This window comes from Chaetodon auriga, chromosome 20 (genome assembly GCF_051107435.1).
Source record: "Chaetodon auriga isolate fChaAug3 chromosome 20, fChaAug3.hap1, whole genome shotgun sequence".
In the NCBI taxonomy this organism is placed as follows: Eukaryota; Metazoa; Chordata; class Actinopteri; order Chaetodontiformes; family Chaetodontidae; genus Chaetodon; species Chaetodon auriga.
The window spans coordinates 17,657,218-17,681,553 of record NC_135093.1 but is presented as its reverse complement, the minus strand read 5'-3'; the positions used below and the strand labels follow the sequence as shown (position 1 = coordinate 17,681,553).

At 43.9% G+C, this 24,336-nt stretch overlaps 1 protein-coding gene across 1 annotated transcript in view; it reads right to left on the bottom strand.

Annotated features, from left to right (window-relative positions):
- Positions 1-4,526: 4,526 nt before the first annotated feature.
- The window catches only part of pemt (phosphatidylethanolamine N-methyltransferase), a 53,859-nt gene continuing 34,049 nt past the window's right edge, over positions 4,527-24,336 (bottom strand). Inside the window, exons 4-7 of the mRNA XM_076759953.1 lie at positions 24,125-24,270; positions 18,030-18,141; positions 8,280-8,354; positions 4,527-5,617 (exon numbers count right to left, since the gene is read on the bottom strand). Coding sequence (XP_076616068.1) covers positions 5,563-5,617; positions 8,280-8,354; positions 18,030-18,141; positions 24,125-24,270 — 388 coding nt within the window. The 3' untranslated portion in view covers positions 4,527-5,562. The remainder of the gene's footprint in view (positions 5,618-8,279; positions 8,355-18,029; positions 18,142-24,124; positions 24,271-24,336) is intronic.

Sequence of the window (24,336 nt, the reverse complement as noted above, 5' to 3'; positions counted from 1 at the left end):
TGTGTGTGTGTGTGTGTGTGTGTGTGTGTGTGTGTATGTGTGAGCATATAAGCAGTCTCGATCTGTTTGATTAGTGGACTGCCTTTAACTGCGAAAAGACTTGAAACTGTCAATTATCTCAGTCATTTATGTGTAATGACCAACAAAAAATTGAATTGAAAATAGAATTGAATGGAGTTTCTATAAGAGTGAAGGGGGGGGGGGCTGTTTTAATGGGGCTCAGTCAGGCAGATGTGAGGACTCACTCACTCACTCACTCACTCAGTGGCATAAAATACAGAAAGTGTGAGAAGTCTGATCCAGTTTAGTAAAAGCTGAAATGGATCTTAAACTGAGATATAATGAGATGGCAGGTTTCTTGCTGTCCAAGCTTTTGTTACCACTGTACTGTCTGCAGTGATGGACAAAGCTTGGCTTGAGCATCCTGATGAGATTTAAATTTGCATTTCCATCCACCTGTTTTTATGCACATTTTAAAAACATGATCGAGTGATTGAAAACGCATTTTCAAGACTGGCTGATGTGGTAAAGTTGGTGTATTGATTAAAAGAAAACACAATAAAGTGCAATATAAGCAGGCTTAGCAAGTAAATCATGATGTACATGAAGCACATGACTTAAATGTCCACTGAAAGACATCAGATTGATGAGGAGACTGGAACCTTCCTCGCACCAATGCCACCAACAATTTATCTCAAAGACTGAACTCCTCATATTCAAATAACAGCAGTGGGCGGAAAAGTGCATTTGTTTGCATTTTCTTTTGCAGATTATCTGGAAATTTGTTGAATATTTCCGCTCAATTTTTAATCAAAACCAGTCGGGTGACATCTGACAGCCACCAGATTGAAAAGCCGAGCACTGAGCCACCGTGCAGCCTGGATGAGGGATGCACACATCCAATATCAGCACCGACGCTAACCGTATTAAGCAGAGTGGGCATTGCTTGTGCCATGACACTGCCAGAAATCCCAGCTTTGAGTATCCTTTAAAATGACTAACTGAGACATGTGAAGAGGGTGTTTCATGTTCTAAAGGTTAAGTGATTTCATAATATGCAAATTGGATTTCACAACAAAGACAAGGAAAAAACATTCATCTGTCATAGTCAGAAGACAGACACATGCTTCTTATGATCTTTTACAGTCTGACCAGAGGACCTTTAACTCCAGCACACATTTTATAATGAGCTCCAAACAACTAAACACTGTCCTAAAAGCAGCTACTGTATGTGTGAGTCCATCTGTGAGCACACTCATCACTAAACAGACCAAGTTGCAACTAGCTTCCCACCCATGTAAAGAAAAGTCCCTTGTTAAATGTGACTGGCCCCTGAGCCTTTAAACTCCGGGATAATCTGTGTCTGTGTTGTATGGGGTTAACCAGCTACTGTGTGTGCGTCACAGACTCAGTGGACGACTGTTGTTAATTTATATACATATTTTTCTGGAAGCGTCCTGCTCGGATGAAGAACATTTTGCCGGGTGTTGAAGAAAAGAGCCGCGCTGACCTCCTGTGTCCCATGCCCTGGCCACCTGTGTGAATATGTTGCTCTTATGAGTCATGACCCACTGTCTGTCAAGTATGTGAGTGTCTTGGGGCAGCTGCAGAGGAATAATGTGTTCCTGTGTGTGCGGGAATAGGTGCTCTCACCAGTGTGTTACCGAATGCAACCCCCCAGTAGAAAGAAGGCATGCACAGTTCATAAAAAACTTGACATGGCAAACGTGTTCAGCGCAGATCGGAGTCAATGAAGAGGCGTGAGTGTTGGGGGAGACAAAAAAGAAAATTCATGGATGTTTAGACTGGAAAACTATCCAAACAGTTCCCCTCCCCATCATTCAGCTCTCCCTCCTTCGCTCCACCTATAGGCAGCATCAGAAAACATATCATAGCAGGGCTGAAAGTGTATTTTCTTTCCCTGTGTGAGCAGCAGTAATGAGGAAGAGGTGTCATGTGAACACACTGGTCATGTTTGTCTGGTAATGACACTGCTAGGAAGGAGCGGTGCACTGTGGTGCAGCAGTGCAACAGGAAACGTGGAGGAGAGTGGAAAAACAAACGGTGCCGACCGTGAGCAAATAGGGCTTCTGCCAGGCAGCTCATAAAGGACGGAGTGGGAGATACAGATCAGGCGTGGAGATGCTGTTTGTGAAGTCAGCCCTGAAAACTGGCATGAAATATTGAAAACAAACAAACAAACAAACAAAAAAATCCCCTACACCTGCTTTTCTTTGACCTCCTACATGACTGGACTCTAGTCAGAGAGAGCAAAGCTGCTTCAAATCCACACGCAAATCAGCTGCAGTCTTTAATCACATGCATTAAAGGTCCACCTCGACAGGGTCATAGACACCTCTGGACACTCCAGGTCACATCTGCTTTAATGGAAATACACTGTACTGTGAAGCACTTCAGAACCTTCCAGTAGCTCCTGTATGTCATTCTGCCACGTCAGTCAGTTAGAAATGTGTCTCAAAGTAAAAGTTCAACATTTTGGGGAGAACCTTTGTTCACTCTCTGAAGAAGGGTTAGATGAAAAGATCAACACCACTGTCACATCTAAGGTATGAAGCTGGAGCTTAGCTTAGCTTAGCACAAAGACTGGAAAAAGCTAGCCTGGCAGTAACTTCCTGGAATCGGCACTGCTTGTCTGGCAACTGGTCCCCGCTGAGAAACAGACGGACACATAATCCCGAATGAGTCCTGGGCCCACACTGATCTTTCCAGTCTTTATGCTAAGCTAAGATAACCAGCTGATGTTAGCAGCTTCATATCTGTGTGCAGGCATCCAAATCTCTGCTCCAAGGCATATTTCACAAAATATCAAACTGTTCTTTTCAAATCTTTGTTGCATTCGAGCATCAAGTTGGTGCTTGTCCAGCAAATAAGCTTCTTTTGACTTTAAGCTATCAGAAAAGCAAAGAGAAATGATGTCATAATATGTTCATAGATCAGATTCTAAGCTTACTTGGGGTGTGTCCTGCAAGCTCTTAAGGATATAATTATAATTAACCAGCGGTCTAACAGAATAATGTTGCCACAGTGCAGATGAGAAAACACATGTTGCTGTCATGCTGGGAAAAAAAAGGCACTGTTGTGCAAAATCTATTAAAAATACATGACAAACTGCTCAGCTTCAGGGCACCAGTGTGCATATGTGAAACAGGAGGACAGCGTCAAATGTTTCTGCTTTTGGCTGTTTGCTTGCGTAGGTAGCGCTGCAAATACACTTTCTCTGGTCTAAACATGCAAATCCCCAAATGTTACCACATTTATAATTAGGCCACTGTTTGGCAGCCACGAAAGGGAATGAACACGCTGGTTAGAGAGACAAATGTAAGTTGCGCACTGATGAGTGTTTGTTTCCGTCCTATACCGGCACAGCTGATTACCTTCCCGGGTACGCTGCTGAAAACAAAAAGCCACTAAATTATTTAAAAAAGAGAAGTGCAGCCTGATTTCAGCCAACACTTTGTATAATGTGTGATGTCTAACACGGCTGTTTCTGTACGCTGGAGCTGGTGTTTTGTAACTTCAAAGAAAAGCCAGTAATTATTCAGAGACAGTGTTTTGTTCCTCTTCAGGCAGTTACAAGGACAAATGGAAAGAAATGAAATCAGCAACCCTGACGGCACTCGCGTTGGAAAGAATAACGATTTTCATGAGACGGCAGAGGAAGAGGACTGAAACCAAGCCACCTGTTTCACAGTGACTTTGACCTACTTTTGAGAAAATTTATTCCTGCGTTTTCTGAGACAAAATGTGAACAGAAACATTCATTACACAGCAAATACTCTTGAGAAGAGAGACTTAATGCCGGAAGCAGGGAGAAACAGGCCCGGCTCTATGCAGCACCTCTAAGGCTAACCAATGAGCATAATTTATCCTGTTTACTCAGTCCAGTCCAGTGACTGGAGTCTCACCATCACCATGAGGAGGACAGGAAACAAGCAGAGCTGCTGGACAGAAGTGATGGACATAAAGAAAGACTTTCATTACGTAACTTGCTGAAAAACTACAAATGGTGGCTTTCTGATGCGGTTAGTAAAATCATACTGAGGAGTGCGATCATTAAGTGTACACAGTGTGTCTCTCAGTTTGTGCTCTGGTAACGTGACGTCGTCCAGAACAAGGTGATGACACACAGGTGGCAGAATGAAGAACGAGTCCACTGGCAAACACGCTTTGAACTGAGAGCTCACCGATAACTTACTGGCCTTACCTGGTACGACCAGACGCACGCTGAAATCCCGGATGCGAGGCCGAAATGGATGTTAAGGTAGCAGACACTCATACATGTACATATGGTACATGTAGCAGTCATTACGTATTTAGCAGGTTCTTAATTACAAACCAAATATATCATTTATCACTGTAGCTGCATTAGCACTCCTAGGATCAGGAAGATGAGTAGCACTTTGCTTCCCCCACATCTGCCCACAAGACGTACATATGCAAAAGTGCTGCCTTAAGTGCATCCATTAACAGTCTTGATTTCTTCAGACACAAAGAGAGACCAGCGCTCTGAACCCTGAGTCACTCTTTTATTACATAAAAAAATATGCCATTAACATAGAGAACATCGCCAGGCAGTGTGTGCTGATCAGAATGGAATGGTTTGCATAGGTATCGCACAAAGCCACCGTGGGCTTATTATTTAAAATGCTCACATTTGTGTATTGCATGACATCCATTGTTACACTATGAAGATTCCCTCACGCCAGTTGACCCGTGATGATGTCACTTTAAAGACTAACAATTAAATCTTGCACAGTATTTCCATTACAAGTAGCCATGTCTGGGGTTTTTTTTATACAAAATTGTAGCATTTTGGAGTTAATAGAGAAAGTAAACATTTTATGTGAAGAATAAAAAACAGTGTCTGTGGGTTAAGATGCTGTTTGCGTTGACGGAGTAATGCATCTGGAAAGGAGCACAAACAACACAAGGAATAACACTGAATGTTCACTGGGTTGTCAACACTTAGTCCACAGTAGACAGCTTGAGTTGTCAAACACAGGCGTGCTGGTACTGTGCACGGTGGCTCAACGGCATCTGAACGGAACAAAGCCATTGTTCATGGAATTATGTACATAGTCCAACTTTCTCTGGGACGTTTGCTCTGAAGAGGACTCGTCTGTATTTGTCTGTAGCCAAAATTTCTGTCCAGCGACAGCACCTGACATGCATTTGAAAAGCAGGTGATTAACTTAGCTTAGCATAAAGCATGGCTCCAACTATGGAGCTCAAGCCAGGAGGAGGTGGTATCAATCTTCCTATCTAATTCTCAATAAGAATGCAGATAATCATGTTTTTCAGAATATTGATCTATTCCTTGAATTTGGCATAATTAGGCCAATTAAATATGTCATCACCATGTGGACCAAAGTAATATGGCTCCCTGTAGCTTCTTCACTCATACGAAGGGTTTGCAGTGTGACTGTAGCTGTTCAATCCACACTGGAGGCGGATTTATGGTCCAGGCTGCTGGTAAGTCCTTGTGGCAGGATGGGAATCCTCAGCCAAACCAGGAGCAGGAGGCGTCTGGGAGAGAGGTGATTATTCACGCTTGCGCCGCTGACTCCTCTCCTGATAGATCTGTTCAGTGAATGGTCTGTAAATACAGCAGAACAAACATATAATGGGACAATAAATCAGAGGTTGGAAGGCCGTACCACTCTGTGCCAGGACCACGCGTGTGCTGAACCGTGAGCGAGCTGGAGCGTACGTGTGTTAATGACAGGAAGATGGCTTGTGTCTCCGCATGTTCCTCCGCTCTACTGACCCCCGCATCAGATATAAGAGCTGTGCCACAGCGCTGTTCCCTCTGTGTCATTGAGGGAATTGGGAAAATAACAGCCCTTATAGGTGAGAGAGGAGCTTAACCGAGAGCCTGCCAAGGATGGTTGGTACCAAACCTCTGAATCATGAGACACATTTTAAAGCATGCAGGAGACTGAAGGATGCAGGGCAGCCTATGTTCTGTTTGTGTAGCACTGCAAGTGTGTTCAATGTTCTTAATCTGTGTGATAATGGTGTTCTCTTGTAAAATGCAGGATATTTGCAGCCAGGGCCTTTTTCAGGCATGGGTGAGCTAAGCGGGGGCCACCAACTGGAGAGGACATAGTACAGATATGACTGTCCTGCATTTTGACATTATCCAGAGAAAGTTTCTTCTGCACCATATATCACATCCACGTAGTATTAAAGCTAGGCTAAGACTCAGAACAAGAGCAAACAGAATTAAATGATTTGGCTACGAAGAGATCAGTCCCCACGAGGCCACTGGAGGACATCAACGCACCAAACGGATTCCTGCCTTTAAGTGTCTGAGGGATGTCAAGCGATTATGAGCTGAAAAAGCTGCGAGGCACTCACTATTTCCACTCCTGCATCTATGCCACCGGGGCCTTTACCCATTCAAGTCACCGTGTGCGGTTATATCCAAGTGGACGCCTTGCTATCCTCGCAGTTAACTAAATGAGATCATTGAGAATCTATGCCAGAAGCAATAGATAAATATAGCCTATGAATCTTTTCCCAGTCACAGTGTGTGGTAAAATCTGGCACCTGTCTTTCCCTCAGTTCACAGTTTCGGGCTAAATGACACAATTGTGGATCAGCGCTGCCGGAAATTGCTGCAGCGACTTATACACCTGCGCTCTCATTCACAGCGGACGCTTAAATGTGTGACATTTTCTGAAAAGCATACTTCCGACACTGCCGAGGCTAACCTCTCTTTTCATGGCTAACATGACTCCGCATTTCACCAGAGAGTGAAGGCTGAAAGACTCGGCGAGACAAAGGTTTGTGACTTATATAGCAGCAGAAGTATGAGAGGGGCGAGGTGAATGAAACCTTCAGGCGCTCCACAAGGTCAAACAGACAAAGAGGGCTCGGCAGACGTAACTGGCTGATCTCTAATTGAATTCAATGGCACTGATTTTGATGTTTTGTGTAGTGGTGACTGTGTGTGCACGCACTAAGCTTTATGTATGTGATTAATGTAGGTCAGTCAATCTGCCATTCTCCATCATTCGTCTTGCTGCTGCTATCCAGGTGCTATGTCTTACTATGGGGTCCTCAAGATAGCAAGTTGAGACAAAGCATGACGTGTTTAGGTGCGTGGATCTGTGTGTTATTGTTATGCATATTTGAATCAGAAGCAGTTATGCTGTGACTTGACTGATGACCCTGTTATGTGTCCCCACACATGTAATGCTGCACAGTTCACACATGTACATACAAACACCTGCAGATGAGAGGGCATCACGCAGGCGCGCACACACACAGTCGCCTTAATGAGCAAGTGCACATGGGCAGCTGCTTCCATGGCGAGCTCTTCCTCATTTGCGACTGGCTTATGCAGTCCCAGCATGTTTGTGCGTTTCTGTGTGCATGTGGGTGTGTGTATTTCTGTACAGGTGTTTGTGTGGACAGATGTCCAGAAGTAGGTCACTCATAACCATTTTTTATCTCGTCATTGCGATGGATGCGGAGGAGGAGGAGGAGGACGACGACGTGAGGGAGATGACGGACCAGCAGGGCTTTTAAAATGTGGAAAGAAAGAGAGGAAAGGGATGTGTCCACCTCTTTTAATGCTTCATTTTTGTCCATCTCAGCTCTTTGCACAACTAATGACTGTTGTTCTTGACAAATGGAGATAACATTTAAGAAGAAAACACAAGAGAGGAGGAAGAGAGGCGGGAGTAGGCGGCCTTGTCTGCAAAATCAGGGTTGTAACGAGCCACTAAGTCCAAAAAAGTCCAAAAAAAAAGTTAACTTGTGGCTCAGTGACATGTCTACTTGTGGCTATGACCTAGTGGATGAGCTCTCAAAACAAAGGAGTATTCAACCACATCAGGATGTTTTTCTGGATGAGAAACACTGGAAATAAATTGACACACAGGCCAGAGATCTGTAGCAATAGAACAACAGCCAACAAGACTGAGGAGGACCCAGCTTTGGTCCTGGGTTGAGCCTTGGTTTTAACGAACGTAGAGTGGAAGTTTGGGGGGACACAGATGTGCAGAGCTTAACAAGACAGACATTTCTAAAGAGGAGTTCCACAAGGTGGGGTTTGGGGTCCCTTGCTGTTAGTTGTATGTTAATGCAACAGCTGGCTAGAGACAAATTTGCATTCACACTAAGCATCCAGGACCATGTCTGACTGTGACCTGAATCAGCTGTGTCCTCAGTACAGTCCTCTGTAAGTGACTAATCAAATGCATCTTATTGACACATATGATCAGGGCCTGAGAAAATGAAAGACTTACCCCTCAAACCTTATTGCCACCTTGTAAGCCACGGCTACGATGGCAGTCAGGACCAGACCAGCAGGACTGGCACCACTATGGAGACAGAGCAGACGGATGGGTTAGGTCATATACTGTGTGTGGAGTTCTCGATGAAGCCGTCACTTCAGGCCACCCATCTCAAACATGACAGCAGAACCTGAAAATCACTTCAACATTAAAAATCTTTGGATCCATCCCCAGGATTTCAAAATATACAAAAACAATAAATGTAAGTAAAATGTGAACTGGATGTGTCTCCAACAGCCGGACTGAAGCGAATACTAAGCTGTCTGAATGCTAGAGGAGAAAAAAGAGGAGTGAAGCTGCAACTGCTTGATGGCAGTCAGTGATAAAGAAAGTCAGAGTAAATATAAAACAGCGAAGTGAAAGATATTTTAAGAAAATAAATCACTTGAAAAGCCCCTTTCAAAAGACAAGATGGTTTTTCCTGTAGTTCCTCCATGAGAGGGAAAAAAAAAAAAAACACAGCACACTGACCTACATATACCTGAGCAGAAAAAAAAAAAAAAAAAAAAAAAACACACGTAGGCACACTTTCATACAGGAGCACACCCGCACTCACCTGATGGAGTTAATGCAAAGGGCATAATTAAGTAAAAAAAAAAAAAAACAACATGTGAGCGACTAAAAGCCCTCTCATGTGGAGCAGCAGTGTGTGTAACAGAAACTATCCGAACTCGTGGGCGGCACGTACCGCATGTTCAGAATACACACGGTGTGATCTGGACCGCCACTTGTGTAAGCTTAAACATTCCACAGAAATGGTTTAATTTCTTGCCACGCCACCCGCCGAAGCTTCCCGTGGCCAACCCTGTCATTAAGGCAGAAAAAAGAAGCGTAATCACATCAATCAGCACAGCACACGGCGGGGCCAGCTAAAACTGACTTGCTGATGAGGCTTACACAACTGTCTACCCATGACCTACTTAAGCAGGCAGTAATGCAGACAGCAGGACGCAGAGAGGAAAGTCGAGTTAAACTCAGCTCAGGACTTTTTAAAGGCAGAGAGAAAAACAGATGGCGACCAATTTCCACGAATGAGACTGAACTGAGCTGTTCCGCCTCTGAACATCGGAACAGCTGATGTTCAGAGGCAAAGTGGATGCTCTGAGCGATGCCTTGAAAAAAGCTTTTTAGCTTGTGAGTAGCGTGGCTCTGTGGGCTGCAATGTCGGTCACTAGGTCCGTCGCCCATAGACCATAGATTATGATGATGCCCTGCCTCTTTCTTTCTCATTCAACTGTAGCTTGGAGCTGTAATGTTGTGACTGATATAGTCATGTGATGCAGAGATGATGTGCTGTTTGAGTACACAGTCTGCTGGTAACGTCATACTTAGCTGAGGCTGGTGGGACTGTCATTAGCTTTGCTGGTCATGAAACAAAGCGTTGGGCACACTTTCGAGATCAATAAAGTTTTTAAGTCATCTGTCAGGAGCATGAGTGTGTGTATGAGACGTCATGGGAATCATCTTCATCCTCTGGGGAACGCAAATGTCCGAATTTCATTGCAAGAGACAGACAAGAGGACCACTAGTCCAGACATCACTATAGTGATCATATACACACACACTGTACTGTGTTTACCTGTCATCTCAACTTAAACCACTGGCTTTATGTTTGGAGTTGGAATACTTTGCTTTTCTCCCTGAAGAACCATAAACCAGGTCAAGACATGTGAGGTGATGCAAGCTTTAGAACTACCTGTGGTTTACCAAAATGACTTTTTTTTCCAATTCATTTAACTGCCTTTGACCTTTCTGAAGATCACAGAAGCCACAGAAAATGGGACTGCAGCATGGGCCCACACCGGGAGCGTTCAGTGCACAGACTGAAAACAGGAGGTCAGCGGATGTTGCCGGAATCAAAAAGCACGGCTTTCTTACATGAGCTGAAGGAAGCAAATTCTGACACCACACCTGGCATTTCCTACTTGTTTTTGCGGCCCCTGACATATTTTCAGGGATTTCTTGTTCGGGCAGTTTTTGCATTTCACCCCATACGACAGTTAAACAGAACATTTGAGCTTCCCATCGTAAAACGAGGGCAGGAAGATGGGAACGACCGTGCTCTCGTGACTTCAGGTTTCTCTGTCAGTTCCGTAACAACTGCAATTACATTCGATTCACGGCTTTCATCAACTCCACATTTGACGCACAATCCTGCTTCAGTGAGACACAATTATGAGTCAGTACAGCTTGTGTGGTAATCTCTATTTACTCCTGACCTGTATTACAAACTGGTTGGACAATTGGCTGTTTACACCAAACTGGAATATCACTAATGATTGGCAACGCAGCACCTGGCTGAACTGGAATCGTCTCCTCTGGGTTCAATTTGTCCTCAACTTTGTCAACTATGGAAAAAAAAAGAAGAGCGTTTTTGACAAAGAATCATGAAACAAATCTTCCACAGTGACCCGATGCGTCACACGATATGATGATCAAGCTCACCATCAGGTGTCAGTCTGGTGTGAGCTAATGAGCATCGGAATTAATGAATTCTGATACCAGAACAGGGACGTTATTTTCCAGTCTGTGCATCAGTCGAGCTCGCACATGTCTGCAAGTCTGCATGCTGTCATCTAAATCTGTATGGAAATCTGCGTCTGTGCGCATGGATATGCACCATGAATTGGTTTGTTTCCATATGTGCGTCGGGCTGCAGGCGTTCATATGCTGGCACGGTTCAAAACTACGTGTTCTCACACAGATGGGGACAAAAAAAAAAAAAGACAAAATGAATCAATGTGTGCAAACTTTGAAAACAAAAGAGAAAAAAAGCACCTTGTACAGGGAACCTGAGGAGTTAGAGAAAAGGCTTTCACACATCCTCATGGAAAATGGCACACGGAATGAACAGGATGTGATGGCAGCGCTGTCCAAAACAGAGCCACGGGAGGCGAGACATTATTATAAGGTCTGCAGGAATATGTAGGTCATATGACACGTATGGTCATGAACACACAGACTTTTGTATCGAATGGAAATAAAATATGACGGGAAAAGATTAAACAGAGAATGTAGATCCACAGAGGTGAGGGAAACAGCAGCCTGATGGAAACCTGCCAAGCAGACATCACATGCTTTCCACTTTCTTTCTTTTAAGCTATTTTTACGGTGGCCTTGAGGGTCAAAACAGAACATTTCGCAGAAAGGGTGTGACAACACTTCTTGACTTCACTCAAGTCAATTCAGAGTTTACTCAATGGATGTGTTGAGGTTGGTTGGTGCTCGAAGCGCCAGCAAGAGGGATGCTCTTGTTTGGCTGTCAGGCATCTGATGACATCGGCGTTTGCGTTAGCATGCCTTGTTATCCAGCTCTGATAAAATGGCCACTCTGATGTCATTTGTTGAAGAGTAGCCACCTTGGACCTGAAGAGTAAATAAATGCTTCAGGATGCGGTTACGCCTGTGAGACAAAGCTGAGATCATCATAAGGTCAGCTAACCTTGCCATAGAGACAAAGTTATGCTAAGGCTAAAGTAGAAAGCAAAGTATAATTCTGAAGCATAGTATAATTGTGGTATTAAATGCTAATTGTACTCCTTTTGGTACTGCAAAAGTAGTGGAATCAGTAACGCATTAGTCCACATAGAGAGTAACGTAATTTCTTTTTTTTTTGATTGATTGATAGTTTGATTCATTGCTTTAAGTGAAGGCAGGGGTGTAGTGGTGTGTATACGCAGATATTTGGCATATATCTGCCTTAAAATAACCAGAGATGCATATCAGTGTCTGTTTCACAGGCTGCAGCAAACCCTGTCATCTTCCATGTCCTCTGCGCTGCTGACTGCATACAGGAGACGTTTGTTCACTGACATCCACTCACAGAACAACAGTCGCTTCTGTGTTTTCCCACAAGCTTTCTGGAGGGTATGAAAATGAAAATTACAGTGAAAGGACAAGGAGCTAAGGAATCATGTGCATGGACGTCTACAAATACGCAGCAAACACACCAAAACGCATCGTTAGACTACATCAAAAACTAACAAAATGCCCATGACCCGACATCCATCACAGCCTGCAGGAAGATCCATCTCTAGAAGGAGACCTTGAGAGGGATGTGACGTTGGTGAATGACCTTTCACCGGTGGCTGTGACACCACGGGGGCTACTCAGCCCACTGTTCACTCAACAGGTGCTCACATTTCCAGATCTCTTAACAAGCAAGCTGGTCTGTCCTCTCTGTTGTGACTGTTTACCTTGAAAATAAACACAAACATCATGGAGTAAAGGGCGAAGGCGATGGATTGGAAGCGATGGAAGCCAGAACGAGACACCGCTACACTGCTGGGCAAGAGATCTGAATACTTGGCATTACAAGGCGTTCAATAGAAAAATAAATAAAAATAATAAGTTAAATCCAGCCGGCTACAAACTTTGACCATCCGCTTACTCACTCCCCAACCTAATTAGTGGACAATATAAAGATCATGTGTCATGTTTAGCAAGAAGTTTCAACTGCAGCTACACGTTTGCATAATTTACTCAAATAGTAATTGGAGTAACCTTTGAACAAATGAGGCCCATGGACAGCACATTGATTTTCTTCACTGCCTTCTAACATACAGCAGGGAGATGACGGCTGCCTCCAATTTATCGCAAAAACACTATAGGTTTAAATATGTGTGAGGAGGAAGAATTCAGGACTCCTACAGCGTGATGCATTCAGTGAATCTTAATGCTCCATTTGACAAAACAGCACTCGCAAGTGCTGCAATTATCCTACCTGTGACTGAGGATAAATGTAGAGAGGGGACTTTGATTTGATTCCTGGAAAAATGAATAAAAAAAAAGGACAGAAAAACACAACTTCCAATTATGAATGAGTCTACCCAAGGGAAAAAAAAAGGAAAAAAACAAAGGAAATTATTTTTTTCACAAATACAGAAGCTCCAAATATTAAACACTGCTCCTCCCAAAGTGTCGCCTCAGATGTGTGATTGTCAAGTCGTTAATTAGCCAGTCAGGTGGGACAGAACAGTAACGCGCTAATCTCTGTGTCGTGCCAAGCAGTCTCGTTCTAGGTGAGGAAGAAAATAATTACATGCAGTGTCGATCGGTTGTGTACTTTTAGCCACATCCCAAAGCCACATAATAATTTTATCCCCCCTTTCTGATTACACATCTTATTAGTTTTAATAATAAGGAATGGTTGTGAGGTACTGTAAAACCATTTTATAGATTACTGCATGCACTGGCGGTGGAGGAAAACAGAAATAAACTGTTTTGCACCAGGAAAGCATGAAGTTGCTGAAAAACAACCTTTTCAACCATCTGTCCTGAGACAGGCAGGTTCGATACGGGCCTGTAGCTATTTCCTATTGACGCCATCAGATTAGACTGCGGTTTTCAGGGCCCTCGGAAAAAAAGCCTGACTCAAGATAACTACTTATTATCTGTAGTACATCTCATGCTGTTCAAAGCATCTTCAAAGAAGCGCGTATTTGTAAAGTTCCAAAGAATTTCTGTTGGGGGGGTGGGCGGGCACTGCAGTACAGGTAACGGCTGTTTTGTCTGAGCTGGAGATACAGACTGTCTTGTCTAGTCATTGCATAACTTGGTGGGTAGCTGTTCAAAAGGGACTGATGCTGGGGGGTGGGGTGGGGGCGGGGGCAGCCCTCTACGCTGGACCCGAAACTGTTGCCGACATCAGCATGAGCTGCGAGCTAGGCAGGAGTTTAGTCTTATTGAGTAACGACGAGCAGCACACAGGCGAGCTAAGCTTAATGACAGTGGGAAAAAACAGATATTCACACTGTGGGAAACAGTTGTTCTAGTTTTGCATTTTTCATTGGTTTTTCAGTTCGACTGGGTTTGCTCATTTCAGTTTAGTGTTATTGTTTAAAAAAGTTCTGTTTTAGTTCAGTTGTTATTAGTTCCAGTATTATTTTTTCTTAGTATGAAATCAGGGCTATTTGTCAGTGGCAGTAACATTTACAACCCTCATTTTCAGTGATGTTACTATGGGAGCGCATCTGAAGCAGCTGGGATCACACCACCATCAGGTGTCAACAACTAGCTTTGGACAACTGGGGATTTTCCTCTCGAAGCGCCCAGAGAGCTCATAGCACATCACCTGAAGGGCCTGAAGGACTCAAATCTGACGGGCACGGCACTGATACGCGAAGTTCGGTCGGGCTTTGCAGACAGAAAGTCATGAATTTTAAAATGAATTCTGAAATGCAGCAAGTTGAAGCACAGATCGACCGGTGTTATACAATCACATCATCCAACAAAACATACATTTGTGCTTTCGTGTTACGAAACACAAACGCAAAACCACATTTCTAACATGGGAGATATGCTGTGATGAAACATAGGCATGAATATATGCTTTGTCCACGAAGCCGTGTTCTGAGATACATTTTACTATTTCATGACTAAACTCTCTCCGCTATCCTCTGGACATATTCACACCACAGAGTCAGCCAAAGGCTCAATGGCAACAGAGCAGAGCAGAGTGGAGAGCGGAGCGAGGCAGACTCTCCCGAAGCAGAGAGTGACCTTTTGAGAATCAGAGCGTCATTGTTCCATCTCGCCCAGAGATACCGCTCCTTCCCACACGCACAACACATGATAATGGTCCCTGATGTAACTTCACCGCACTGTTAATCTGTGGTCATGTTGGGGTGATAAAACAAATCATCTGTGTCATTGTGGAGTGAGCTGGAGGGGTTTTTATCTCCAAGTGTGAAAAAAGTATGCAGGGGGGAAAAGAGCTGATTTATACATTTGCTACACTGCTGCTTGAAGTTGCATCAGTATTACCTGCACAACAATGCTGAAAGTCTTCTTTCATTCTCTGTTTGGGTATGATGTTAAGAGGTACTTGCTGTTCTTGCATACATGCTGATACATGTGTTTTTAGATCTTATGGATTGTAACTTTAAAACGTGGTGTGCTTAAAATCACTTTCAAGCGTATCATGACATTAAGAAGACTTAACGCCATGTCTATATAGGCTGCTAATGTCGATCTGTGTCTACACAAGATGCATTCAGGAACTGCTTGACAAGGTACAAAGCTCAATACGCAATCACTGAAATGATGCACAGAGAACAGGAGAAAACTGACTGCTTTAGGTTGTGGTTACACACAAAAAACGTGAGTGAAGCTTATCTCATCATCAGACACCTCCCGCGTAGACGAGCCCTCAGCCGTGCTTAGGGCTGAACTCGGGCACAGTGGTGCATCGAGCTAAATGCTAAAATCAGCATGCTAACACACTCACAATAACCATGGCAGCATGTAGACAATTGGCAGGTACAATGCTAACCACTGCCACTGCCTCATTTTAGCGTGTGTGCATGCTAACATCTGCTAATTAGCAACACAAGCTGAGGCTGATGGACGGTTTTCCAGGTATTTGGTCATAAAGCAAAGTACTGTTCATGCTCAGTGGAACATTACACTCTGTACTAAATCTAATGGAGATGCATTCAATAGCTGTTGAGGTAATTCACCCTAAACTAAGCTACCAAGAACAATGTGATATGCACTCTACAAAATACATTCCAGACAGAAGAAAAAGGAGAGTACTTTAGGAGACTGCTCCAGTTTGGTTTACAGTCCTTTTTCTGGAGCAGTGCTCCATGAAAATGATGATATGTGACCACGAAAAAGAATGGCATCATGTAGAAATTTTAGGTGCCATCTTATTTATTTAGTAGCACGAGTCCAGCACGTGATCATTGTATCAGTCTGCTAATGTGTGTCAGCTAATCTGTTCAGGTCACACAGAGGGGCCAGTGAGTGGCCTAATGTGTGGGAGAGACTGTCTAGCACAGTGATGGGCTTGTGGGAGTGGAAACATTGTGTGTTTGTGTGTGGAGAAGTTTTCCCTGCTGATGCACTTCCATTCTAGCTGCACAGGGTGCATTGTTGTGTGTCTTTCAGGACGTGTCAGTCAACATCACAGTTAACAACATAATGTTATGTTAGAAATGAAAGGCATCCTATGGAATTTTGAATCACTGGCTGCCCTCTAGGACCTGTATAGTTTCTATCTCGGGTTCAACCATGCATGCACATAACATGCACTGCACGAGCATGAGTTCACACTACTACTATCGACTGCGGAAGATTCATGGTTATTCATCTATTGGTTCAAATTTTTACTGTTTACTCGGTAGAGTCTAAAAGGAGAAAGTATTCTGATGTACACAAAACCTGACCCAACACACTTGACAAAACAATCGGAACTCAAAGTAAACTTACTCACCCGCCCTAGAGCTTCACATCACAAGGTCGCTGTCAGCAGATGGGGTGAGCTCAGCTGACGTGGAACTGTAAATGTTCAAACTTTTCCATTTGGAGCACTTATTGGACTTTTAAAAGTCAAGCTTGAATTGCAAACCACTGAAACCCGACAACGACCTTTTAAAATGACACCGCAAACTTCAAAACTTTCTTTGCACACCCAGCAATGAGCTGAGAGACTAAAGCTCTGCACAGCTGAGGGGAACTGCAGAGTCGGGCGATTATGAGCAACCCACTTCACACACGGCAGTCATGTGAGCCATTGTTATTATTAGAATATTGATTTTACCTGCTTTAAGTTAACAGAGATGAGAAATCCTGAAGAGAACTGCTCCATGACAACTGAGCAAACTGGCGATCCTTCGAGACGTTCGATGCGATCAGTGCATCTTGAGCTGACGCTGTTTTGTTAAAACAACAAATGCATTGTTAAGCCTTGAAGGACGCTCGTTATGCATTAATCTAAACACCAGAAATGTCACTTGGGATGTTTTTCATCATCAGATGCCATAGAAATCTGACTGATTTGGACGCCAGTGAAGCAGTGGAGACACACACAGACATTAGTTCGTGTCAGCTGACTTGTGAAGGGTTAAACCACAGGCCTATTTTTAAAGCTTCACTTTGTGTTACTGACAACAACAGACAGGGAACAAAGGGATGAAGACCGAAGACGGCGGAGCAGGTTGAGGCGGGGGCTGCTTCTGTATCTCACTTCAACATAAGAGGGAGGGAGAAAGATGGAGGGAAGACAAAGGTGAGAGGGACAAACAGACAGAGGAGGTGGCAGTGAAATGAGGCGATCGTTGGGTCGATCGCTCAAAGCCTGCAGTGCAGAGGACACTGAAAATGAAAGTCGATTAAATTCAAAGCAGAGGCAAACTTACTCAACAACAAAGGGACTACAGAAGCCGTGAAATTAGGAATGGAGTCCACGTAACAACTCTGCGTGAGCCAGAATGGGGGCTAAGAGCATTTATCGGCCTCTGGCTAGACAACCCTGGAACGCTTGCCTAGCAACTACGCACGGCAGGCTCGGAGAGATGTGGTCACAGTTGTCATAGAGACGAGGCACACGTAAAAGTTTTTACCTCCCTACCTTTTCCAAGAGGGAAATGATTCGCAACAACATTTTCCATTTGCAGGTAGCAGCTTATTATCCATGCCCTCACTTTATTTAGAAGCACTTGATGCACATCAGCACTTGGCCATGCTTGGCGGCACGTCATCCGACTTTAATGTTATTTCATTCACGTGAACTCCTCAAATAATGGTTAAACCTGGTGAAAGTAACTTAGTGCCATGATTTGGTAGAGCCGGTCTCAGCTACAGACTTCTGCAGACACGTTTATTCAAATAACATTCTCTTGTTGACTGCAGAAATACACACATGCACGCACACGCGCGCGCACACACACACACACACACACACACACACACACTTACATGAGTGCCAGGCCGAGGTAGTTGGCAGTGCTGCCCCAGTACATCGGGTTCTCTATGATGTTGAAGGGGAAGACTGTCACCTTCTCATCCATCAGGATGCCAAAGTAATCACCTGGGAAACCAACAGACACACACACACACACGCACGCACGCACGCACGCACGCACACACACACACACACACACAGTGGGTTAATGCTAAAACAGGTTGTGGTGAGAGAATTATGGCTCCCTTTGGTGCAAACACTGCATTTCATACCAAAGTCTGTACGTTTTTAAACCCATTTTTCCTGTTCAGCGGTGCAGGAGGCTGGAGCCCATCCCAGCATGCAGTAAGCCATTAGCAGTGGGGTGCAATGGTTCCAAATTTGTCACCAGCCCCCTGTTCATCAACCAGTTCAGGTGGACAGGGATTCAGTTCCAAATCTGGACTGTTTCACACTGTTGCCATGGTTTCTGTTATGACATCAACCTCGATGTCTTGTTTCGAACTCAGATTTCGGTCTGTCTGTCATGGTGCAATCATTTTTCGCATGTTCCTGACAAACAGCAGGCAGTGAAGTCACACTGAAGATGCGCTGCCAGGGGACTTGTTAATGCTGCGCTGTCTGCCTGGCCCGCCGTCACCTGGCTGTTACTGATGTCAACAGTACGACCGCATGGATATGACCTCAAGTGTTTCTTGGAGATCCTCTATCAACTCCGTGTGCGCTTCTGCAAGCTACGTTAACTGGCATCCAATCAGAGAGAGGACGGCCGATAGCTTAGCTGGCTAACGATAGCTCTTTATCCCACTAGACGTGACTTTTTGTTCATTTCATCACTGTCAAGCTTCTACACAGCCCGCACTGAGTTCGTCCCACGTTATTTAAAAGATGGGGGTCTAGCTAGCATTAGCGGTCTCTTTTTCAATGGTCCAGTTGTGATGATAGCGAACAACCAGACTGTCTCACAGCAATGAGTAGTCCTGTGATTTCAGTAATCTGTCATTTGATGACAGAGTAACGCACAGGGTCAAAGAATAACACAGAGCGAGCATTTATCACACATAGCATGAAGCAACGGCTAACAGCGCCAGCTCCCCGGCCGGTTCACTTACTGTGTGGTTGCTGGAATTAAAGCCATATCACAAACTATTTTTAGGAGCCGCCCGCACAGTTGCACCAATCAAATTACAGCCCTGACGCTGTCAGTTGGCAGCAAAAATCCACGCTCTCTGGAGAACATATGGAGTGCCGTCATTAGAGAGCAATAAATTGGATTTAGAGTTATTCGTTTTTGGGGAATTTAAAGTCTGACAGCCTTGTTGTCTCAGCAAAAGTTCATTTGAATTTCATTTCAGTTTTTCAGCAGAAGTAATGTTGACTTTTTTCTTTGGTACTGGGGGCTTGTGAGAAACAAGAGTTAATGTTAAACAAGTGTGTGTCTGGTTACTTGTGCAGCGGCTGTCTTTGGCCAATAGAGAATTGGGGGCAGCTGAACTACTGTAGAGCACCACTCACCTTAACCTACGCACTTATTATACCTATTCTCTGCTATGTAATAAGTTCCTTAGGTACTGTGCGCACACAAACACACAATAACATTCAAATACCTCCTTTATGCCTTCCTCGCCTATCCTCCCACACACAGACACACACGCACACACACACACACACAGGCTTCCAGTAGGTAAAAGTGACCTGTTGAATTACACATGTGGTGCTGCTGGCCCTGTTTTCTGTCAAAGAGAGGCTGTTAATGCCAAGTTATATAACAGTTTTCATTATGTATGACCATTTAAACACCACAAGTAGGGCAGGGAAAAAAGGAGATTATATAAACAAATATGTTTGATTCAGAATACAAAATCAGCTGCAAGCGGTCTTCAGAACAATATGCTGACCTCATTTTTGACCTCCAAAGTGACGACAGGTAACGCAATCAGCCGAGCATAACATTTTCTGTGTGTTCCAGCATCACTGATTCACTGCCGTTATGGCAATGGGCAACCTGGATTTGCTGAGGAGTAGCGATAGCACTGTGGCAGATTAGAGGTGAGAGAAGTCAGTTTGTGATCAGAGTTTGGCTCCTGGGCCAGCGAGGAAATACGTTTACACTCTGTGTGTAATTTGATTGTGTTCGGATCTTTGTTTCTGCCCCATGTGCCATCAGTTTGAATCACCAGGTCACAGTGACTCAAGGAGCTTAATATAGAGCAAATAAGAGACATCAAATCACAACACACACCCACAGGCGATATCCTCTAGTATGTGTATGTGTATGTGCATGTGTGTGTGTGTGTGTGTGTGTGTGTGTGTGTGTGTGTGGTAGGAGGAATTGGAAAGGCCACATCGTGCAGGTAGATCATGGTGAAGTATAACATCCTCACAAATACAGGCATATTAACACATCCTTATCCAGTGTAATTTAAAATTTGTTAATAGCAAAATAAATAAATAAATAAATGTGTAAAATAATGGTGAGGCAGAAGGAGGAGGACCTGTGGTTATGCAGCCTATAGACTGTACAGAGATGCAAGACAGATCCAAGGGGAAACTGATGGAGATGGAAGCGCGGGAGGAGAGAGAAAGATAGATTACAATGAACTGTGCTATTTCAGCACCATGGACAGCGCCATGGAATTATCATTCCACAGCGACCTGCTGATGTTTAAGCAGCACAACTGCTGAGAGGCTATTTCATGACCATGATTGGCACATTCAGTGATGTTGGGCACCCATAAAGCCGCACGGTCTACACAATCAAGCCACATTCAAGCCAACAAGCAAGTGTGCGAGCAGCGCACGGCCTGCTGTCGCTGCAATAACCAGGAAGACACAGAGGTCCACAACACAAGCAGCAACAAATGATGGAATCTTTGAAAAAGGCCAGCATCTGTCATCGCATATGCTCAGAGGTCACGTTCTGTGAAATGATGCATATACAAACACATGCACAGAGAGACTGATGATGTCATATCACCACTTCATTTGAAATTGATTTCAGCAAGGGACACTGGGATACAGCAGACAGGCAGTGAGCTTTTAAAAGCTCTGGCAGCCAAGCGGGCTCAGAGTGGCGGGGGTCCTATTAAGGGGGTACGAAGGTGGTGCAGTCAATGACGATACAAACAAGCCAAAGAGCCCGGCTGGTGATGTTTGCTGCATAAGACGAGAACCCCTTGGCAGCCTTTAACATGGCTCAAAACCAGATAAAGGCTGTCCAATCTGACAAACAAATCTGTCCAGGGGCAGACAACAATCTAAAGTCCATTAAGACAGGAAAGGTCACGGAAAACAAGACAAAGATTCAAAGACACCAGCAGAACAAAACACAAGAGAAAGGCTGGAATGCTACACAGAAGGTATGAAGTGAAACGCAGTGAGTCAGGGGAGCACACACCCACACTAATAAATACACTAGAGAGGGGAGGATAACAAGGGACGGGTGAAACCAATCAGGGCGCAGCAGATAAACAGGTGGGAAACACACAAAGGCAGGAAGTGAAGCTATCTCCAACAAGAGGAGAGCATGAATGAATGAATGACATGAGTCGGCGGGATGTGACACGGGCATCCTGATACAGTTTATAGAGCTATTTGATGGAGAATGGCAGTGTGTATACTGCAATCTCAGTTCAGAAATCCCTGGGCAGCAACAACAACTCCTCCTCAGCCCCTCTCACAACAGGTTTCAGCACCACTGTCATCTGTTTACTGGCCCCTGTCTGTCCTCACATGTGCCTGGGAAACTTGTGTATTGGCTGATATTGGCTGGGTGTGGTCTCTGATGCGTCTCATCTAGGGATGTCCAATATTGGCTTTTTTGCCGATATCAGATATGCCGATATTGTCCAACTCTCAATTTCCGATTCTGATACCGATACATGGGCTATTTTTCCTCAAAACTAATTTTAGTAATCATCACATATCTCATGTCGTGGAATTAACACATCATGCCTAATTTTATTGTGATGCCCCACTGGATGCATTCTCAAATGCAACAAGGCTTTCCAAATGTAAACATTGTGTAAAATAAGAAAACTACTTCAACATAAGTTATGGAAAAAGTGCCATATTTATTTATTTATTTTTTTTGATTGTTTCAAACAACAGTTTGGATCACACTCTCCCTGAGATAATCTTGACGATGCCCCACACAAAGTGCAGCATGTAAAGCCAACTAAAACAACATGCATAGTGTTGGACAGGCTACTCTTTTTTTCAGTGTTAAATGAGTCTGCATTTGTAGGATGCTTCATGAACTGTTTCCTTAACTAAAACTCAATCACCTTAATCGAATTAATTCACAAATATGAGTCCATTACAATGTGGCAACTATACTGTACAATTTTGAAAACTGCATATTTTTTTGAGCTACAACCAGTGCTTCAGGCTTGAAAGGGCTGGTTATCCAGTGCGATACACTCCATGATTTTCCGATTGATAGCTTTCGCCCTGGGGTGGTCCTTGTTGTATTTTTTTTTTTTCTCGGTTGACTCTTTAAGCATCAACTGAGTGTTTTTTTTCAGCGCCGCCTGTCCCTGTTGCTTCTTCTCATTACTTTGCTGCACAAATGCCGCGTATCTCTCTGAATGATTCATCCTGAGGCGGGAGATTAAATTGGAAGTATTGAAGGAAGAAGTCTTGGTTCCGCCTCACATAACCAACGCCTTGCAGTCATTGTAAATCGCAAGTTTAATATCCGAAGGAGACACTTGGAAATAATTCCAAACCACAGACATAACGTTACTCAGGCACAGAGCGGGCAAGCTTGTTACTGCAGCCACCGACGCTTGTTTACACGCTTCGTGACGCAGTTTGATGAGGTCATCATTTGTGCGCCGGTAAATGTCTCCGGGCAAATCCAGGCATTATTTTTATCGGTTTTCATTATAGGCAAAAAACCCGATAACGATATAAACATATATTACGTTTTTATGCCAATATCGGGCGATAATATCGGTGGGCCGATATTATCGGACATTCCTAGTCTCATCACTCACAAAGTACAAAGTACACCCCCCGACACAAACACACACACACATTCCTACCAACTCATGTCACCACCTGGAGCTCCTGCTGCCTCTCCTCTGTCATCACAGTTGGGGATTAGTGGAGACAGATTGACAAACTGAGGGCATTTCAGTACAATGATGAGCAAAGATTGTGCACAATTGAGACTCAAACTCTGGATCTTGAAGATGACTCACTGAAATGACTGACCTAGAAACTAGAATCCAGAGCTTGCCAAATAGTCATACTGGTGACGGCAAACTCGTGTTCATTTGAACCGATGCCCGAGTGTTTTCAATGGCACGGCAAAGGAAAACAGACATGCTGTCTCAGAGGCAGATGAGTAGACATTTGTGTGTCCCATATGCAAGGACACAAGACTGTTTGTGTGCATTGAAATGAGCCTGGCTGTATACACTGGTTCACGTCTTTCCTCCTGCAAGTGCTCTTATACGCCCTTGTTAACATACAGCACGTGTGTATGTCTTTTCGCCTGTTTGCCCTAAGTCACATGTGAAGCCTAATTTGGTGAGCATCTTACTGTATGTGTCAGCTTTATTGGCCAAGTATGTGTGCACATACAAGGAATTTGACTTTGTTTAAACATTGCACTCAATGTACTTGCATAGGAAGAAGGACATACAGTTCAACAAGGACAAAAAGACAGAAAAAATAATAAATACTGAACAATAAAACAGTGCAAAAAATGTAAGCCACCATATTGAGGAGTAATAAAATAAGTATTTGTTAAATAGTATATAGTACACGGTATATAGTACATACTGTAAGTGCTATGAAAAAACATATATAGAGGTATGAGACATCACCTCTTGACAAATGAGCCTGCCTGCCCCACCAGTGATTAAAGTGATTAAATTAAATAACCAAATCTGTTCTAACAATGGCCCAAAATATTGGTTTATGTAAGATCCAATCCCTCTTACTACAAGGCTAATTGAGAAAAAAGTTTTCAAGGTCTCTGCAAAAACATTCCGCTAATTTAGTATTAGGGGATTTCCAGAAGCAGCAAAGGCCCAGATATACTTCAAGGCCCAAGTATCAGTTAAGCTTCAATGACACTGGAGTGTTTGATACCTACCTAGGAAGGTTCCAGTGAATCCCAGAGCCAGGAAGCTGCTTACCACCAGCAGAGTGCCCAGCACCATGAGAGCTATGCCTGTGTAGAAGACATCTGTCCTGTCCATCACCTCCCACCTGGCCTGGGCCTTCATCGCAACTGTCATACTGCAGAAAAACAAATCACAACCACCTTTATTTAAGCGGCATTGGTACAAACTGCATGGACATCAG